The following is a 14,593-nucleotide window of genomic DNA, read 5'->3' as shown; positions in this document are numbered from 1 at the left end:
GCCGCGCACGGGCCAGGGGTACGAGCGCGGCCCGACGGCGGCGGGGCGGGAGCGGAAGGCTGCCTTTGGCCCCAGGCGGGAGGCGGGGCGCCCCGTTAAACACTCCCTGGCTGCAGCGCGGCGCCTTCTCCCCCAATCGGAAGGCGGGGCCGCCCTGCCAATCAGTCCCGTTGTCGCGCGCCTTGCTCCGCCAGGTGACCAATCCCACGGTTGGAGGTGGGGGGTGCCCAGCATCGCCCTCCTGTGCCTACCAATCGCTGGTGGGGGCGGGAGGTCTCCCGCCGCGTGCGTGGCGGGGCGCGAAGGGCACGCGGCCCCCCCCTCCGGCAGCGATAGGACGGTGCCCGTGCCCGTGCCCGGTGCTCGGTGCGGCCTGGCGGCCCCGCTGCAGCGCAGCCCCGGGCCGGTGCACGGTGCCCGTACCCCGTGCCGGTACCCGGTGCGGCCTACCCAGCGGGCCCTTCAGCGGCACAGCCCCCTCACCCGCAGGCCCGGGCCACTACTGGCCCGGAGGCACCTGCCCGGCCCACCCGCTCCAGGAAAGAGAGCTCTGTGGCACAGGGGTGTTTGCGTTAAATGCCACATTTATTTCAGAACTGAACAAGCCTCACGTGCGTGCGGACGGCCGGGACCCATGGCGCCAACCCCTGGGGCACAGGGCAGGGAGGGCCCAGGGGGACCGCCATCGCCAGCAGAAACCAGAGGGCATGAAGGGCGGCCTCCCTCCTCTGTAGGCCCCCGGCCTGCACGTCAGTGCTCACCCACCCTCCACGCCACCGTTCGCTGTGAAATTTCCCTTCTGATCAGGCTCACAGTCATGCCGAAACTTCGGGTTTGCTTTCCATGTCCCGGGGGGCTGTGGTGGTAGAGCGGACGGGTGGACAGGGGCGGGGCCTGACCAGGGGAGTGTGTGGTACTGGCTAGAGTATAGCTGGTGAGACTGCAAGGGTAGCCTGTGAGCCGGGGATGTCCCACAGCGATGCTGCAGGCATTCAGTTTCCCTTGGCCCTGAACATGGCAGCCCCCAGCAAGCCGTCTGCTCTGCAGGTTTGCTGGCCTCAGGCATGCTTCAGCTCCAGCTGGAGGACACCTGTCCCATGGCCGCCCCTTGCCTGTGGCATGGGCAGCACCACCTGGCCGTGGCCGGTGAACCCATGTCTGGTCCCTGGCAGACGCGGGTCCTGTCTCTGCCAGAAGCTGCCTCTGCCCTGGAAGAGCCTCCCCTCTCCCCTGGGGCACCCAGTGTTTCCACCCCTAGCCCCTTACGTTGAAATTTGGGATGGTACCAACTAGTCCTTGCCCAGGGCACAGGAGCCAGGATGTTGCAGCCTTGGGCCCCTGCTTTGCCCCAGCCGCGGCTCTGCCCCTCCACCTCCCTGCCACCTCTCCCTCCATAAAGGGCATGAGTTGGCCTCCAGGTCTCTAAAATGGATCACGGGGCGGGGGGGAACAGTTTGATGGGGAGCTTGTCCTGGGTGGGCAAGCTGCCACCTGCCCGGGGAGTGGGGTGAGCAGCCCCACCGCAGCTTCAGGCCGGAGCGATGGGGTGAGATACCCAAGGAGCTGTGGTGAGGCCGGGCAGAACTGGCAGGGGCTCAGGAAGGATCCCAAAACCCTTTCCATGACCCAACACCCAAGCTGAATGGCACCTGATGTGCAGCGAGGGGGTCCCTGCAAGCCTCTGCCTGCTTGCCATGTCCCTACCTGTCCGTGCCCCCCCAACACAAGCGTAACGAGAAGACAGCACCACATCCAACACACACGCACGCACAGGTGTACACACGCACACACACACACACCCATCACAGACAGCGCAGGGAGGTGCGGCAGAGCCAAGGCGCAGCCATGCTGTGTGAGGGAAGGTCAGCCACAAAGGCGTGACAGCAAAGCTGGGGGGGTGTCCGGGAAATGCGCAGAGGAAGATGCTCGCCTTCCCACCCGGAGCTGTGCTGGATGCCACCAGCTGCTTGGGAAGCCCCAAACGAAAGAAACAGGAGAAGGAGGAGAGGGAGAGCAGCTGCTGCGGGAGGTGAGAAGCGGTGATGGCTGGAGGGGAAGATCTTTTTGGCAAAGCCACCTTCACCACAGGAAGCCCCCTGGATTAACGTGCCGACAGAGGCAGGGTGGGAAGGTGGTGAGCGCTTGCTTCTGCAGTGGGGGAAGAGAAGTGAGAAAATGCCAGCTACAACAGTAAAAAGAAGCCCCATCCCCACCCCGACACCCCAACACCAGCCTCTCACCGGCCCCTTTGACCTACTTGAAGCCTGTCATCCTGCTGGGAGGAAAAGGTATGTGACAGCCCTTGTGGGAAAGGGCAACAAGGATTCTGTGGATTGGGATGGTTGTTCCTAGCCTTGGCTCCTGGGGAACTTTCCCATCTGGCTTTGAAAGTGGCCACCTGAACTTCCACACTCCCCTTAGGGATGGGACCCTCAGTGTCCTGCCCTAAGAGGGGGGGAATCCCTTTGGACAAGACCCCTGGCGCTCCCAGGCCAGGATAGTGGAGGTGGCCCATGTGCTTTTGGTTGGGAACAATAGCCCCACATGAGGTGACAGGCAGAGCTGTCCCCAGAGCCCTCCTTTTCCCTCCAGCAGGACAAAGCTCTGAAGCGAGGTGACCCATCCACGTGGATGTGGGATGCCCTGGCCAGCTGAGACAGCAGGCTCCCCCCTTCCAGAGTTACATGGGGCACGTAGGAATTGCCTCCTTTGGGAAGACATGGTGAGCTGTCCAGCCACCACTCAGGGGAGAAGTAGTTTAAGCTGCAGGGGCGGGGCAAAGCAGAGGGTTGGGAAAGGGCAGGGAGCAAGGGCGAGAGCTCCACCGCTGGGCACATGCCAGGGATGTGCATCTCCGGGACCCTGGCCCACTGCCAAGGCTCTCCCCTGCCCGGGGGAGGCATTGGCCGGGGGCCAGGACCCAACTTATAGGATTTTTGTGATGTAAATAGAAATAAATACTTCATAAATATCATCTTAAACTACCAACACCTGATCTTACCCTGCCGTCTCTTGCAGAAACATCAATACACTAGGAAATCCCCATACCTAAACTACCACTTTCCCTTCGCGTGGAGGCAATTCCTCCTGCTCTCCCACCTCCAAGCTTTACCGCACTCCCACCTCTGTAGATCAAAGACCAGCTTTTAGCTGAAACCACCCTCCTCGCTCCCTCCCCTCCGACAGGGACCTTTCTGGAGCATCACAGATGGTGTGACATGAAGGTCACCCATGAGGGGACAGTCAGAAGATGGCACGCGCATGAGAAATCCTGCCCAGGCGGGTCCAGGCTTTTGCAGCTACGAACAGAAGTGAGTTTCCCCCATGAAGGTGTGAATCTAGACAGATCCTTCCATGGAGCAGACAGCTGGGACAGCAGATGGTGTGAGAGATCAGACGTTAACATGGGGAGTCTTGAGACAGAATCAGCTATCTTGATCCTGTTGGCAGACGGATGAGGTGGAGGGTGTTTTTCAGGTTAGATTCTCATCTGGGCTGTTCTCCTTCTGGACAGCTTGGATCTGATTTGGAAAACAAGGGATAAAAGGTGTCAGAGATGTGGACAAGGAGAAATGTGGTCCCCCAGGTTCGGTATCCTGGCTCCAGGCTGGTGCTTGAATCCTGCCAGAGCTGGAGGGACATGGGATTAATATTTCTTTAGCCAGAGCACACAAATTTCTGTGCATTTACTCCTATTCCCCTAGTCCTGCCACTTGAGATTGTCTCAAGAACTTACTGAGATGCTCTCAAGAACTACATGAGATGGTCTCAAGAACTTGGTGAGATGGTCTCAAGAACAGTGAAGGGCCAGTGTCCCTGCTGCTAGGCATGGATGTTGCTTTGAACTCAGCACAACAATGCCTCTGCACCAGCTGGGATCTGGCCCTAGATGGAAGCATTTAAGTGGGGAGGAGCTGAAATTAAGATTAATACGGTCCAAGTTTTGCTGGCTGAGAGCCCGTCCAGGCACAGCTCTGCGCAGGAGGTGCTCCCCATGGCTGGCCAGGAGGGGCTGCAGCAGGGAGAGCCCTGGGAGCAGGGCAGAGAGCACACTTGGCTGCCCGTGGACCCCCCACTGACAGCTTCCCTGCACCCCCCTTCCCTCAGCTGCCCCTGGTACCTTATGGACCCAGCCAGGAGGGGGTTGAAGGCGTAGAGCCAGTCGTGCATGTCCTTGTCACTGCTCGCCTGCAGCAGGATGCCCCGGTGCTCCGTGCACACCGCAAACGTGTTTGGGGTCTGCCAGGGGAGAGCCAGGGCTGAGTCCCTCGCCCAAGGGGGTGCACAGAGCGGGGCTGGCTCCCGGCGCCCTACCTTGAGCATGGCCTGCTGGTCCTCGCTGTACTCCACCTGGGCCTTGGAGAGGTTGAGTACGGCCCTCTCGACCGTGTCCTTGTCTGAGTTGTAGATGTAAACATATGGGCGCCGGACCACCACGAAGCGCTTCACCCACCCGTTGGTGTGGGGCTCCAGAAAGTGCAAGTAGCCCTTTTTGGAGACGATGGGGCTGCAGAAGGGACCAAGGTCAGAGTGGGACACGGACCGCGAGGAGGTGGCAATGGTAGGGCATGGTCCACCGCAGCGCCAAGGAACCCCCCTTGCTGGCTGCCCCAGCCGCTCCTACCTGACCCGGATCTCCTGGATGTCCGGCACCAGCAAACGCTGGGACTCCTTCTCCTCCTCAGGCCGGAGGGCTGGGGACTTCTTCTCCTCTCCTTCTACTGCAGGCTCCAGGTCGGGGCTTTCTGCCCTGGAGGAAAGCTGGGGGGTTCTGGGGAGGGAGGAGAGGTCAGAGTGTAGGAAGAGTGACAGCTGGGGAACACCCATCAACCAGGACCACGTCCCAGTGGTACAGCTGCCCTGCTCAGGGGATGCCAGGGCATCATCCAAACCTCTTGGCCACCTTCTTACCTGACCTCCATGGCATTGTAGCGTCCTTCCACCAGTGACGGACAGGTCGAGGAGGGGGTGAGAGTGGTGACCCCAAGAGCTGGCATGGAGGGGTCTCTCATCAGGGTCACGGACATTTCGGACAGCTGTGGAGGAGTGGAGGTGTGGACTCGAGTTTCTGCCTGAAGCCAGGCACAGGCAAAAGACCAGGTGCCTGCTCAAATGGGGAGAGGCAAGACCTCCGGCCAGCAGGGTCCTCTCCTGGCACAGTCCTGAGAGCCACCAGCTCCGGGGACACCAGGGAGAGCACAGGGATCAGGGACCCCAGAGCAGGGACCACTCACACCATGGTGCCCATCTGGCCCCCACCTAGCCAGTCCCCCCCAGCCACGCATCCCTCCCAGCCCCCGCCAGCCCAGCGGAGCCCGGGGCAGCGGCGGTACCTTGCTCTCACTGGCGCTAATACAGACGTGGCTGTGGCTGTACTCCCTGTTGAAGGTGTGCGTGAGCAGGCGCAAGCACTGCGGAGAGAGGAGGAGGACAGTGGGGCAGGAGGCACCTTCCTCCACCCTCCTCCTCCCACTCCTCTTGGGCTTTCTCCTGCTGCAACCCCCTGCCACCCTGTGGGAAGCCCTTCCTGGCTTCACCCCTGCGAGCTGGGGATGCTGCAGGATGGTACCTTCACAGCCAGCTCCTTCTGCCTCTCGCTGGGGGTCTCGGTGGGAGAGGTGCGGCCCTCGGGGGCCCCATCGACAGAGAGTGGGGAGGAGACACAGGAGGTGCTTCGGGACTCAGAGTCCTCACTGGAGCAGGGAGACAGGGTTTCCAGGCCCAGGCGCTGGGTCATCTCCAGCTTCTCACGCAGGAGCAGGTAGTGCCTTGTCTTCTCCACCTGGGCACAGGCAGCCAGACTCAGGGGTGGCCCCCTTCCCCTGCCGGCATCCTTTCGGGGACTGTGCTTCCCAGGCCCATCTGCTCATTAGCTTCAGGTCTGCTGGGACCCGGAGCAATGATGCACAGGGGAGCACTGGCAGCACAGCCCCACTCCTGCCTTCTCCCGCAACCGGGAGGGCTGAGACACCTGGGGTGGGGAATCGCACTGGCACTGATAGGGCAAGGGGCTGAGCTGCAAATTGCACCGTCTTGGCCCATTTCTAGCCCAGACTCTTACTTCTTGCAGGAGGCTGAGTTTCTCCAGCTCCCACTGATGGTCGAGGATGAGGCTGTCACTACGGGGCCGCCAGCCAGCCAGGTTTTCCTCTCCCCGCACGTAGGCTACGGAGGTGTCCAGCACGCGCCGGCGCCGTCTCTGCATGCCTGTGGGGACAGATGCACAGCTAGGGGGACAGACACGTGGCACTGACCCCAAGTGCCATGCCATGCCTGCTGGCCTCATGGTGAACACCCAGGCAGAGGCACAGCACCCACCTGGGCTGCCAGCATCAGCCACACGGCAGAGGCTGAGCTCGTAGACTCCTGTCACACGGTTGCTGCAAGCAAAGGGAGACGAGGTATTACTGGCTCTGCACCATCCCCATGCCCCGGTTATTTCACCCAGGTTGCTGGGATGCCCCAGGAGGGCTCCAGTCCCCAGGTGATGGCTCTCCTCCCCCAGAAAGGCAGAAGCATCCCGGTACCTCTCGGAAGCCCGCAGACTGCCACTGCCAAAAAGGTTGCGGATGGAGCGGGAGGCAGGAAGCTTGGCATCCCGGGAGTAAAAAACCATGCAGAAGTCTTTGGTGATGATGGCAGGCTGAGTGCAGTTCTCCATCTGCAGCAGGGCAGGGGGGGGAGGTGTCAGGGGGGCTGCGGCTTGGCAGTGCAGTGGGTCTCTCCCACCCCTGGTGCCCAGCAGTTTCCACTCCTGGGGTCCCACAGGGCCCCAAGCACCAAGTTGAACCCTGCACCATGTTAGCATTGGTGCCAGCTAAGGAGGGGTTCACGCTGGCTGCACCCCGACAGCGGGGGAAATACCAGACTTTCTTGGCCTTATAATGGCCCCAGCTAAAGTCCTTGCCTCGATGTAGGCGGAAAGGGTGATGTAGATTTTCTCCCGGTACGGGGTGACACGGTTGAGCAGCAGCGAGTTGTGCATGGAGCTATCCCACGCTGTCTCAAACTGGTAGAAAGTCCTGCCAAAAAAAATAGCAGAACCGGTAAAACACCCCCCCCAGAACCCCAGGCAAGTGAGCAAAGAGATGCCATCATCCCCCCCTGCAGTGCTGCGGCAGGCCTGCAAGGGCACACAGACATGCACACACGGCAGGGACAGATGGGGACAGCCACTCCAGAGGATGCAGGCTCAAGGCAAAGGTGGACAAGCTATGGCAGGAGGGGGACGCAGCACCCTCAAAACAGCCGACGGACCGGGGTTTTGGGGAGGGGGGACCGCAGGAGGAGTGGGGGCTCAGCTGGGGTCCAGGCAAGGCAGGGCAGGCTGGGAAGGCAAAGGAGGGCAAAGAAGGGTGCATGCCCCACCCCTGTGCTTGGAGTAGGAGGCTGCCACCCCCAGTGTGCCCGGGCCAGGTCACCACCATCCAGCCCGGGGCACGCAGCACCTCCCAGTCCCCACCAGGAGCGGCTGGAGCCATTCTGGTGACGATGGCCAGAAGGGAAAGGAGGGAGGATGCTCAGCACTGGGGGGGTTGCTGCCAGCCCACCCCAGGGAGAGCAGCCCCCCCACCAGCCAGGTCCCCTTCCCCAGAGCTGTCCCCGTCTGCCAGCCCTGAGCCCCAGTGGGACCCAGGGATCACAATTTGGTGGCTAGCCCCTGTTGGGCTGTCTCCCCAGGCCCTTGCTCTGCCCTGATCGCCAGCCCCATCCATCCCCATTCCCACCGGGCTGTGTCGGTCCCCTCGCTGTGTTTTCTGTTACTCCCAGGCTGGGAGAAGGAGCTGGGGACACCCAGCCCCACTCGCCCGGTGCCTATGGGGTCCTGTAGAGGATGGCACAGCCACCCAGAGTAAGAGCAGCAACTGCCCTCTTCGGGTCAAGCAATTGAGGGTGGGGGAAGCAGGAGGCGACTCTGGTTCCAAAGCATGGGGGATCCCCGTTTCACTTCCTGCCCTGCTCCTAGGCTCCCTCCTGGGCCAGCCTTGGGGTTATGGGACACCCACTCCGCAAAGCCACCCAGAGCTGCCACAGCCCCAGCTCCTGCCTGAGCACCCTCAGGAAGCCGTGGCTCAGCGATGTCTCAACGAGGATGCTTAGACATGTCCCCGAAGCAGCATCCAGGCAGCTGAGGGGCTCTTTAACGAGAGCCAGGGCAGCCGGAGGGAGCGGGGAGAGGCTCTCGGCTGTGATTGCCCCCATGTTGGAAGCAAAGGGAGAGCAATGCTTTCAGAAGGTGTATAAAATACATAAAAAACCCCCACGTGAGACAGAGCCAAGGTGAAGGATCGCTTGGCAGACACAGGTCACTTGAGAAGAGAGTAGCTCCCCAAGGAGGAGGAGGAGAAGAGGAGCCTCAGGGGACGGGGGGGAAGAGCAAAAAGCAAAGGGAGGAGGCAAAGGAGAAAGAGAGAAAAGCAGGAGGGACCAGACCGAGCAGGTACGCGTGAAATACCTAGTGTCATTTCCGAACGAAATGCTATAAGTGGAAAGCGACCCAAGGACAAACACACACATACACACACAGAAAAATGAAAGGTCAGAAAGGTCATGGGGCTGGCGTGGGAGCAGGGCCATGAGGAAGGGGAGCCCCTCTAGAGGGGACTTGCCCCGTATCAGCACCGCTGGCCAAAGGAGCTCCTGCCTAGCCGGACCCCGAATTGGAGCCCAGAAGGAGCTCGGCGAGGGCAGGCAGAGGTTTACCTGCTTGGGTGAAAACTCTCTGCCTCCCACCTTCCTTGCAGTCTGGCAGCTGGGAAGCGAGCACGTGTGTGCTCCCCATCCCCTTAACTCTGCCCTCGCTGCCATCCCAGGGCAAGGAGCTCCCACCCAGCGCAGCCCCACAGGAAGGTGCCCGTCGGGGACAGGACCAGCCATCCCACTGCCACCCACACAGTGGGAGATAATTTCTTGGCCTGTCCCCCGCTCCACAGGGAGAGCAGCACTGTGCCGAGAGCCCATAAGGAATGCCAGCGCAAGTCCATGTGCTCCTGCAGCGGGGAGCTAGATCTGTGCTGGATCCGTCCCCCCACACCCCACAGGGGACAGCATGCCACTGGAGGGACAGCTTGGCCCTCAGGCATCTCTGAGCAGGACCAGCTTCTAGCTGCTGTAGGGAGGACAACCTCCGAGGCACAAAGCTACGGAGCCCACCAGGACTCAGGAGACCCCATCCCCTGTCTTCCAGACACATCCCCCTCTTCTTCTGCTGTGGGCCATGGTGGTGGGACACCCCCTTCTCCGGAGCGTTGGTTATGCTCCTGTCCAGAGGCTGGTGACAGCATCTGGGTCGGGTGGCTCTCGCCCATGCGCCGCACGCCAGGGTCACCCTGTGGTCCCTGCTGAACCCGCCCGGTCCCCAAACAGCTGGTTCCCCATTACACAGGGGTATAACAGTCCATGCCACGTATGGGTATGCGCACCCACCATCATGCCTGCATACAGACACACACTGCCCGTATGCCACACCTACGCCCGCGGGACTACTGTGCATGGGGTGGGCAGCTGCTGTGTGTGCCATCCCAACACCTGGCAGCACTGCCATCATCACCAGGTGCCCAGGCAAGGGCTGGAGGCGCCTTGAAGCTCCCACCATGGTCCACACGAGCCCTGTGGCTACTCCAAGCAGCACTGCAGGCCAAGCTGGGGCTGGGGTGGGAGGCGACAGGGGGGCAGCACGCTCGGCGCCAGATGCCAGAGAGATGGGAGAGCAGCGAAGTCAAAAAGCAAGAAGAAAACCCAAATCAGGTGATGGAGACGCAGGCGTGCGAGGGGGAGCAGCAGGCAGCGAGAGCGCGGCCCAAACGAACAGCAAAAGGGGCTGAGTGAGCAAAAGGTGCTGGGGTGAGGGAAGAGGGATGGGGCGTGTGGAGGGATGGGGGGCTAAATGTCCAAGTGCTGCCTCCGGCGGGAGTGAGTGTGCCGAGGCAAGGGGGGAGAAAGAAAGAAGGGAGAGAGGAAGGGAGATGGAAAAAAAAACAATGGAAACAAATAATACCTAGGCATATCCGAATCAAGAAACTGCCTGCGAAAACACAAAACAATCACATGGTTAGTGTGGGCTTGGATGGGCGGCAGCAGTGGAGAGAAGCGAGGGGGGACCCTGGGCGCTGCCCCCCGCACCTCCTCCCTGGGTGCTCGATGCAGGGATGGATGGGTGCTGGGGAGGGAGCCGTACGACTCCCCCAGTCTCCTCCTAAGTAGCTCTGGGGGACTGGGGAGGCTGCGGGGGGGGGAGCCAGGGCTGCTCTGGGCAATGGAGGCTGCATGGCATAAGGCAGCGAAGCAGGGAGCACAAGCAGCCGGGGAGGAGGGTGAAGCGGGCCCTGGCTCTGCCCACTGCCCTCCCTCTGCCTGTCCTTGCAGGCTGCTGGGGCTGAAGCATGCGCACCTGCCTGTGGGATGGAAGCAGGAGGGGGCTGCGGCGAGTGCCCCTCGGCGTCCGCCTCCTCCTCCCCCTGCCTGGCCCTGGGCAGGCTCGACAGGATGGGTACGGGATGGATACAGCACACACGCCAGCCCGTGGTCATAATTTGGGGCTGGCCGTGAGGCGCAGACCCTCTGAGCATGCAGGTGAGGCGGGCTCTTGCTAAACCTGAGCCCCCCATCTCCCCGCTTCTCTCCACACCCCAAGCATCTCCCCAGCCCAAGCTGTGCCCCTTGCCCTGCAGGACCTGTGGGGCAAAGGTAGGAGCAGGAGGCATGTCCCCCCTGCCAAGCTATGCCAGAGATGCTGAAGATCTTATCTGGCTGCACCCGGGACCAACTAGCCAGATCAGGAGCTGTCATAAAACAGCACAGCCCCAGGAGCCTACAGGTGCCACAGCCACACAGCTCCCAGCAACCCAGCAAAAACCACTGCAGCTCTGCCAGGCCAAGCCCTCCTCACCTGACTGTCCCTGCCTGGCCTTGCTCTGTTGTCCCTGTGGCTGTGCCAAAGTCTCCTGGTCCGACACTCACGCATATACCCGACCCCGTGATTCAGCTCTGCTGCACGGGTACCACGTGCCTGCCGCTCCACCACGCCCAGGAGTTGCCCCAGAAGGCTTGCAGGGTGGCACCTCCTGTCCAGACCCCTGTCATACCCCCCGAAAACACCCTGCCTTGGGACAGGCCACCTTGGGGTAGTGGTGACCCTGAAGAAAACGAGGGGAAAAGTGGTCCCCACTCCCTGCCAGGATGCTCCTATGCCGGCAACTGCCACACGCACAGCCCGGGACCCATCCCGCTGCTCACAGTGCTGCCAACAACCATCCCTGACTCGTTGCAGCTGCCCGCACGCACACATTCTGGCCAGAGACCCCCTAGCAGTCACTTGAGTTTCAGCAGCAGCTTTGGTGCAGAGGAGAGCTCTGCCCTCTGCACCCACCACTCCCCCCCGCCACTGCAGGACCCAGCCAGGGAGATCTCGGAGATAAAAATCCTCAGGCCCTGCTGCTCCTACACCCCTGTCAAACCCATGGCGGGGGACACAGCCCCACGGGACAGACATGAAGGGGCAGGCACCCTCGAAGTCACTCAGCAGCGATGGGGGATGGCTTTTCTGTATCACCCCCGCACAGATGGGGATCAGCCATGGGCACCAAGTGGCCTTTCCAGGGAGTTTGCTGGGACATGCGACAAATAGCCCTTCGTGGCAGGTCCCCTCCAGCTGCGGGGTCAGTACATCCTCCCAGCACCGGCACCGATCAGCTCTCTGCGCCAGGCGGTCACAGCTGCCACCAGAGAGCAGGACCCCCACCCAAATTCCCTGTAGTGCCAAAGCTTGGCATGGAGAGGCCTCGGGGAGCAGGAGGAAGGGGGCTGGCGGCCCTGAACCCTGAGACCCTCTGCAGCTCCAATGCCCCATTCCCAAGGCAGCAATGGGTCATCAGGACCCTGTGCAGGGGCCAAAACCCCCCCAGGGGAGAGAGGGGCTCCCCATGTCCCCCCCCCCAGCCCTCACCACAGTGGGGGAAGACCAAGAGAAGAAGCAGCACGCACCGGTCATCCTGGGAGGGGTGGATGTACCCGGAGGACAGGATGTTCAGGGACAGGATGTTGGGGTCGATGAGAGACTCGTCTGCTTCTGGGGTGTTCCGGATCCGACCTGCAAGCACAGCACGGGGATGTTGCTCAGGTGATAGGCAGTGGCCCTGTGAGGATCCCCGCGAAGGGCAGGGGCAGCCCACCTGCCTGCATCCCCCAGCAGCACCCCCATCACAGACAGCAGCTGTCTGGCACTCAGCCACTCAGCGCTGGAGGTCCTGGTCCAGCTCCTGGATGCAGCGGCCAGGACAGAGGTGTCCTGCCTACATGGGCATCCCAGTGTAAGCTGCTGGGCAGCTGCTGCTTTGCTATTGCAGGCCTGCAGGGGAAACGAGGCGTAAAGCCCCGCATGGGAACATAGGCGAAAAACAGCCCGAGAGGATGCTTGGGAGCTCAGAGGGTTGGGGGTTGCTCACAGCCCTTCCAACCTGGCTCGGCTTACCCACAACCAGCTCCCGCACTTCCTTCCAGCGGATAAGGCTGCCCGTTTCATGCACCAAGGTGACGGTGATTCTGCGCTGGATGCCCTGAGACCCATGAGGCCAGAGAGAAGGGACAGTGGTTAACACAGCTCCTGGCAGGAGCCAGAGCTGGGACAACATCTCGGGGAGGGAGTACCTGGTGGAGGAGGAAGGTCCCATGGCACGGCATGCCTCCGCGGTGGTCCACAACGGCAGGGATGTAGCTGGAAGAGAGGATCGAGGCATGACACAGAGCCCCGTCAGCCTGCCTGGCTGGTGCCCGGAGGTGCCGAGCACTGGGCAAATCACCGCGCTGCCTCCCTCTCCTTCCTACTCCCCTTTCTGGCAGGACTTACTCGCCATTGGCCTCCAGCTCACAGATCTCGAAGAAGACCATCAGGTCGTACTTGCACTGGCATGGGCCAGCGCTGGGCCGAGTCATGGTGCTCAGCTTCGTCGCAGGCACTGCAGCGGGTCAGAAAGACAGCTTAAAGGGCAAGCTTACCACTGACATTTGGAGTGAGGCACGTGATGGCAGGCAAGGTAAGGGCAGAGCAGCACGGACCGCAGGGAGACACACAGAGGTGGCAGCAAGGCAGGAGGGAGTGCATAGGGGGCGACAGCTCCATCCCAGGGACCTTGCTGACCACCAGCGTGTCCAAGGCAGAGCAGCGAGGGTGTCAGGATGCGGCTGGCCTCACCCATCCCCAAGATGCACACCCCGAGCCTGCAGCCCCAGCACAGACACATCCCAAACCATGCAGCACCACTCCAGGGACTGCTCAGGGACAGCTGCTCAGGGACAGCCGCTCCGGGACAGCTGGAGGGAGGCTCCCCTGGTGCTGGCATGAGGATGCAAACCCCAACAACTCAGGTCTTGGCAGACAGAGCACAGCAGGGACCCCACAGCCTCTGTGGGATGGTGAGGCTGGGTGGCCATCTGAGCCATCCAGGGTGGGTAGTCTCTTCCGTGCCACTCCGCAGGTGAGAAGGGGGCTTTGCGTCAGCCGGGTGCTGCGGGAATGGGTGCCAAGGGCTTTTGGGTGCTCTAGCCTGCAGTACATTTTGTGGTGCCCCTGGGGTCCTAACTGGTCCCGCTGAGGAAGGGGACCCTGCACCCAGCACAGGGACCATGGGCGGGCAGAGGAGCAGGAGGCCAGATCCCCTACCTGGTTTGGAGAGCGGCATCACACGGGGGAAGTGGCGCCGGGATGGCCTCAGTGGACTGCAGAGAGAACTGGCTCGGTTAAAGCATCCACAGGGACCCCAAACCCAGCCAACCCCACCTACACCTTGGGGCCACCCCCCCCACCACCTACCCCCCCCTTTCTCTGGGTCCCCAGGAAGCTGGCTGCACTGGATGCCCATGGCACCCAGGGGCTGGGGGTGGCCCAGGGTGCGCCCACCTCAGGACGTCCTTGCAGAGGGGTGGGAAGGGGTGCTGTTGGTAGTGCCCAAAGACTTCAAATACAATTGGCTGGCTTTTGATGTATTCAATGAAGGACTTGGTCACCTCCACTGCAATCTGGAAGAAAAAGAGCCATCGATGGTACAGTTTAGGTGGGAAAGGGATACAGCCAGCAACAGCACCAGGGAGGTGGAAGGGGGCAAGCCTGTCCAATCCCCTCCATCCCTCACCCATCCCCTTCCCCGTGGCCCAGGGATGCTCTCCCCACCACGGTCGCTGCCATGAAATCACAGCCTTTTTGGGTGGAGGGCAGTGGCTTTTGGTCTTTCCCACACACATCCAGCTTGTCTAAGGTTGGCTTAGCTGGGTGGCTGTGACGGGCTGGGAAAGCCAGGAGGAAGCTGCTCCCTTGGGGAGAAGATCCAGCCAATGGCCCTGCGGAGACCCTGGCAGCCGCGGAGGTGAGGGGGTGTGGGCAGGGGAGGAGTACACACATTTTGGACATGATAGAAGCCCAGCGGTGGTCCCCGTCCCGTGTTCTTCAAGGGCTCTGTCGAAAAGGCCTCGTCGTGGCGATGGATGAAGCTGCGGAGGGAAGGAAGGTGGCTTGGGGGCTGCGGGACGGGGACCTGCCAGAGCAGGGAGGGGAGAGAGGGCAGGGACCAGAAGAGCCCACTCTCCCCAGGGCTGCCACCCA

The 14,593-nt window shown here is 61.9% G+C and overlaps 1 protein-coding gene across 1 annotated transcript in view; it reads right to left on the bottom strand.

Moving 5' to 3' along the window:
- Positions 1 to 1,981: 1,981 nt before the first annotated feature.
- Positions 1,982 to 14,593, bottom strand: part of KIF1A (kinesin family member 1A) — a 36,086-nt gene continuing 23,474 nt past the window's right edge. Inside the window, exons 29-47 of the mRNA XM_075507801.1 lie at positions 14,391 to 14,481; positions 13,895 to 14,013; positions 13,658 to 13,713; positions 12,845 to 12,953; positions 12,646 to 12,712; positions 12,470 to 12,554; positions 11,983 to 12,088; positions 9,998 to 10,024; positions 6,908 to 7,022; positions 6,528 to 6,661; positions 6,319 to 6,380; positions 6,062 to 6,207; positions 5,570 to 5,782; positions 5,334 to 5,411; positions 4,912 to 5,036; positions 4,625 to 4,771; positions 4,315 to 4,507; positions 4,121 to 4,239; positions 1,982 to 3,521 (exon numbers count right to left, since the gene is read on the bottom strand). Of these exons, the coding sequence (XP_075363916.1) occupies positions 3,479 to 3,521; positions 4,121 to 4,239; positions 4,315 to 4,507; positions 4,625 to 4,771; positions 4,912 to 5,036; positions 5,334 to 5,411; positions 5,570 to 5,782; positions 6,062 to 6,207; positions 6,319 to 6,380; positions 6,528 to 6,661; positions 6,908 to 7,022; positions 9,998 to 10,024; positions 11,983 to 12,088; positions 12,470 to 12,554; positions 12,646 to 12,712; positions 12,845 to 12,953; positions 13,658 to 13,713; positions 13,895 to 14,013; positions 14,391 to 14,481 (2,035 nt within the window). The 3' untranslated portion in view covers positions 1,982 to 3,478. The remainder of the gene's footprint in view (positions 3,522 to 4,120; positions 4,240 to 4,314; positions 4,508 to 4,624; positions 4,772 to 4,911; positions 5,037 to 5,333; positions 5,412 to 5,569; positions 5,783 to 6,061; positions 6,208 to 6,318; positions 6,381 to 6,527; positions 6,662 to 6,907; positions 7,023 to 9,997; positions 10,025 to 11,982; positions 12,089 to 12,469; positions 12,555 to 12,645; positions 12,713 to 12,844; positions 12,954 to 13,657; positions 13,714 to 13,894; positions 14,014 to 14,390; positions 14,482 to 14,593) is intronic.

This window comes from Mycteria americana, chromosome 7, assembly GCF_035582795.1.
Source record: "Mycteria americana isolate JAX WOST 10 ecotype Jacksonville Zoo and Gardens chromosome 7, USCA_MyAme_1.0, whole genome shotgun sequence".
NCBI lineage: Eukaryota > Metazoa > Chordata > Aves > Ciconiiformes > Ciconiidae > Mycteria > Mycteria americana.
Note: the sequence above shows the minus strand (reverse complement) of the source record. Positions and strands in the feature narration are given on the sequence as shown.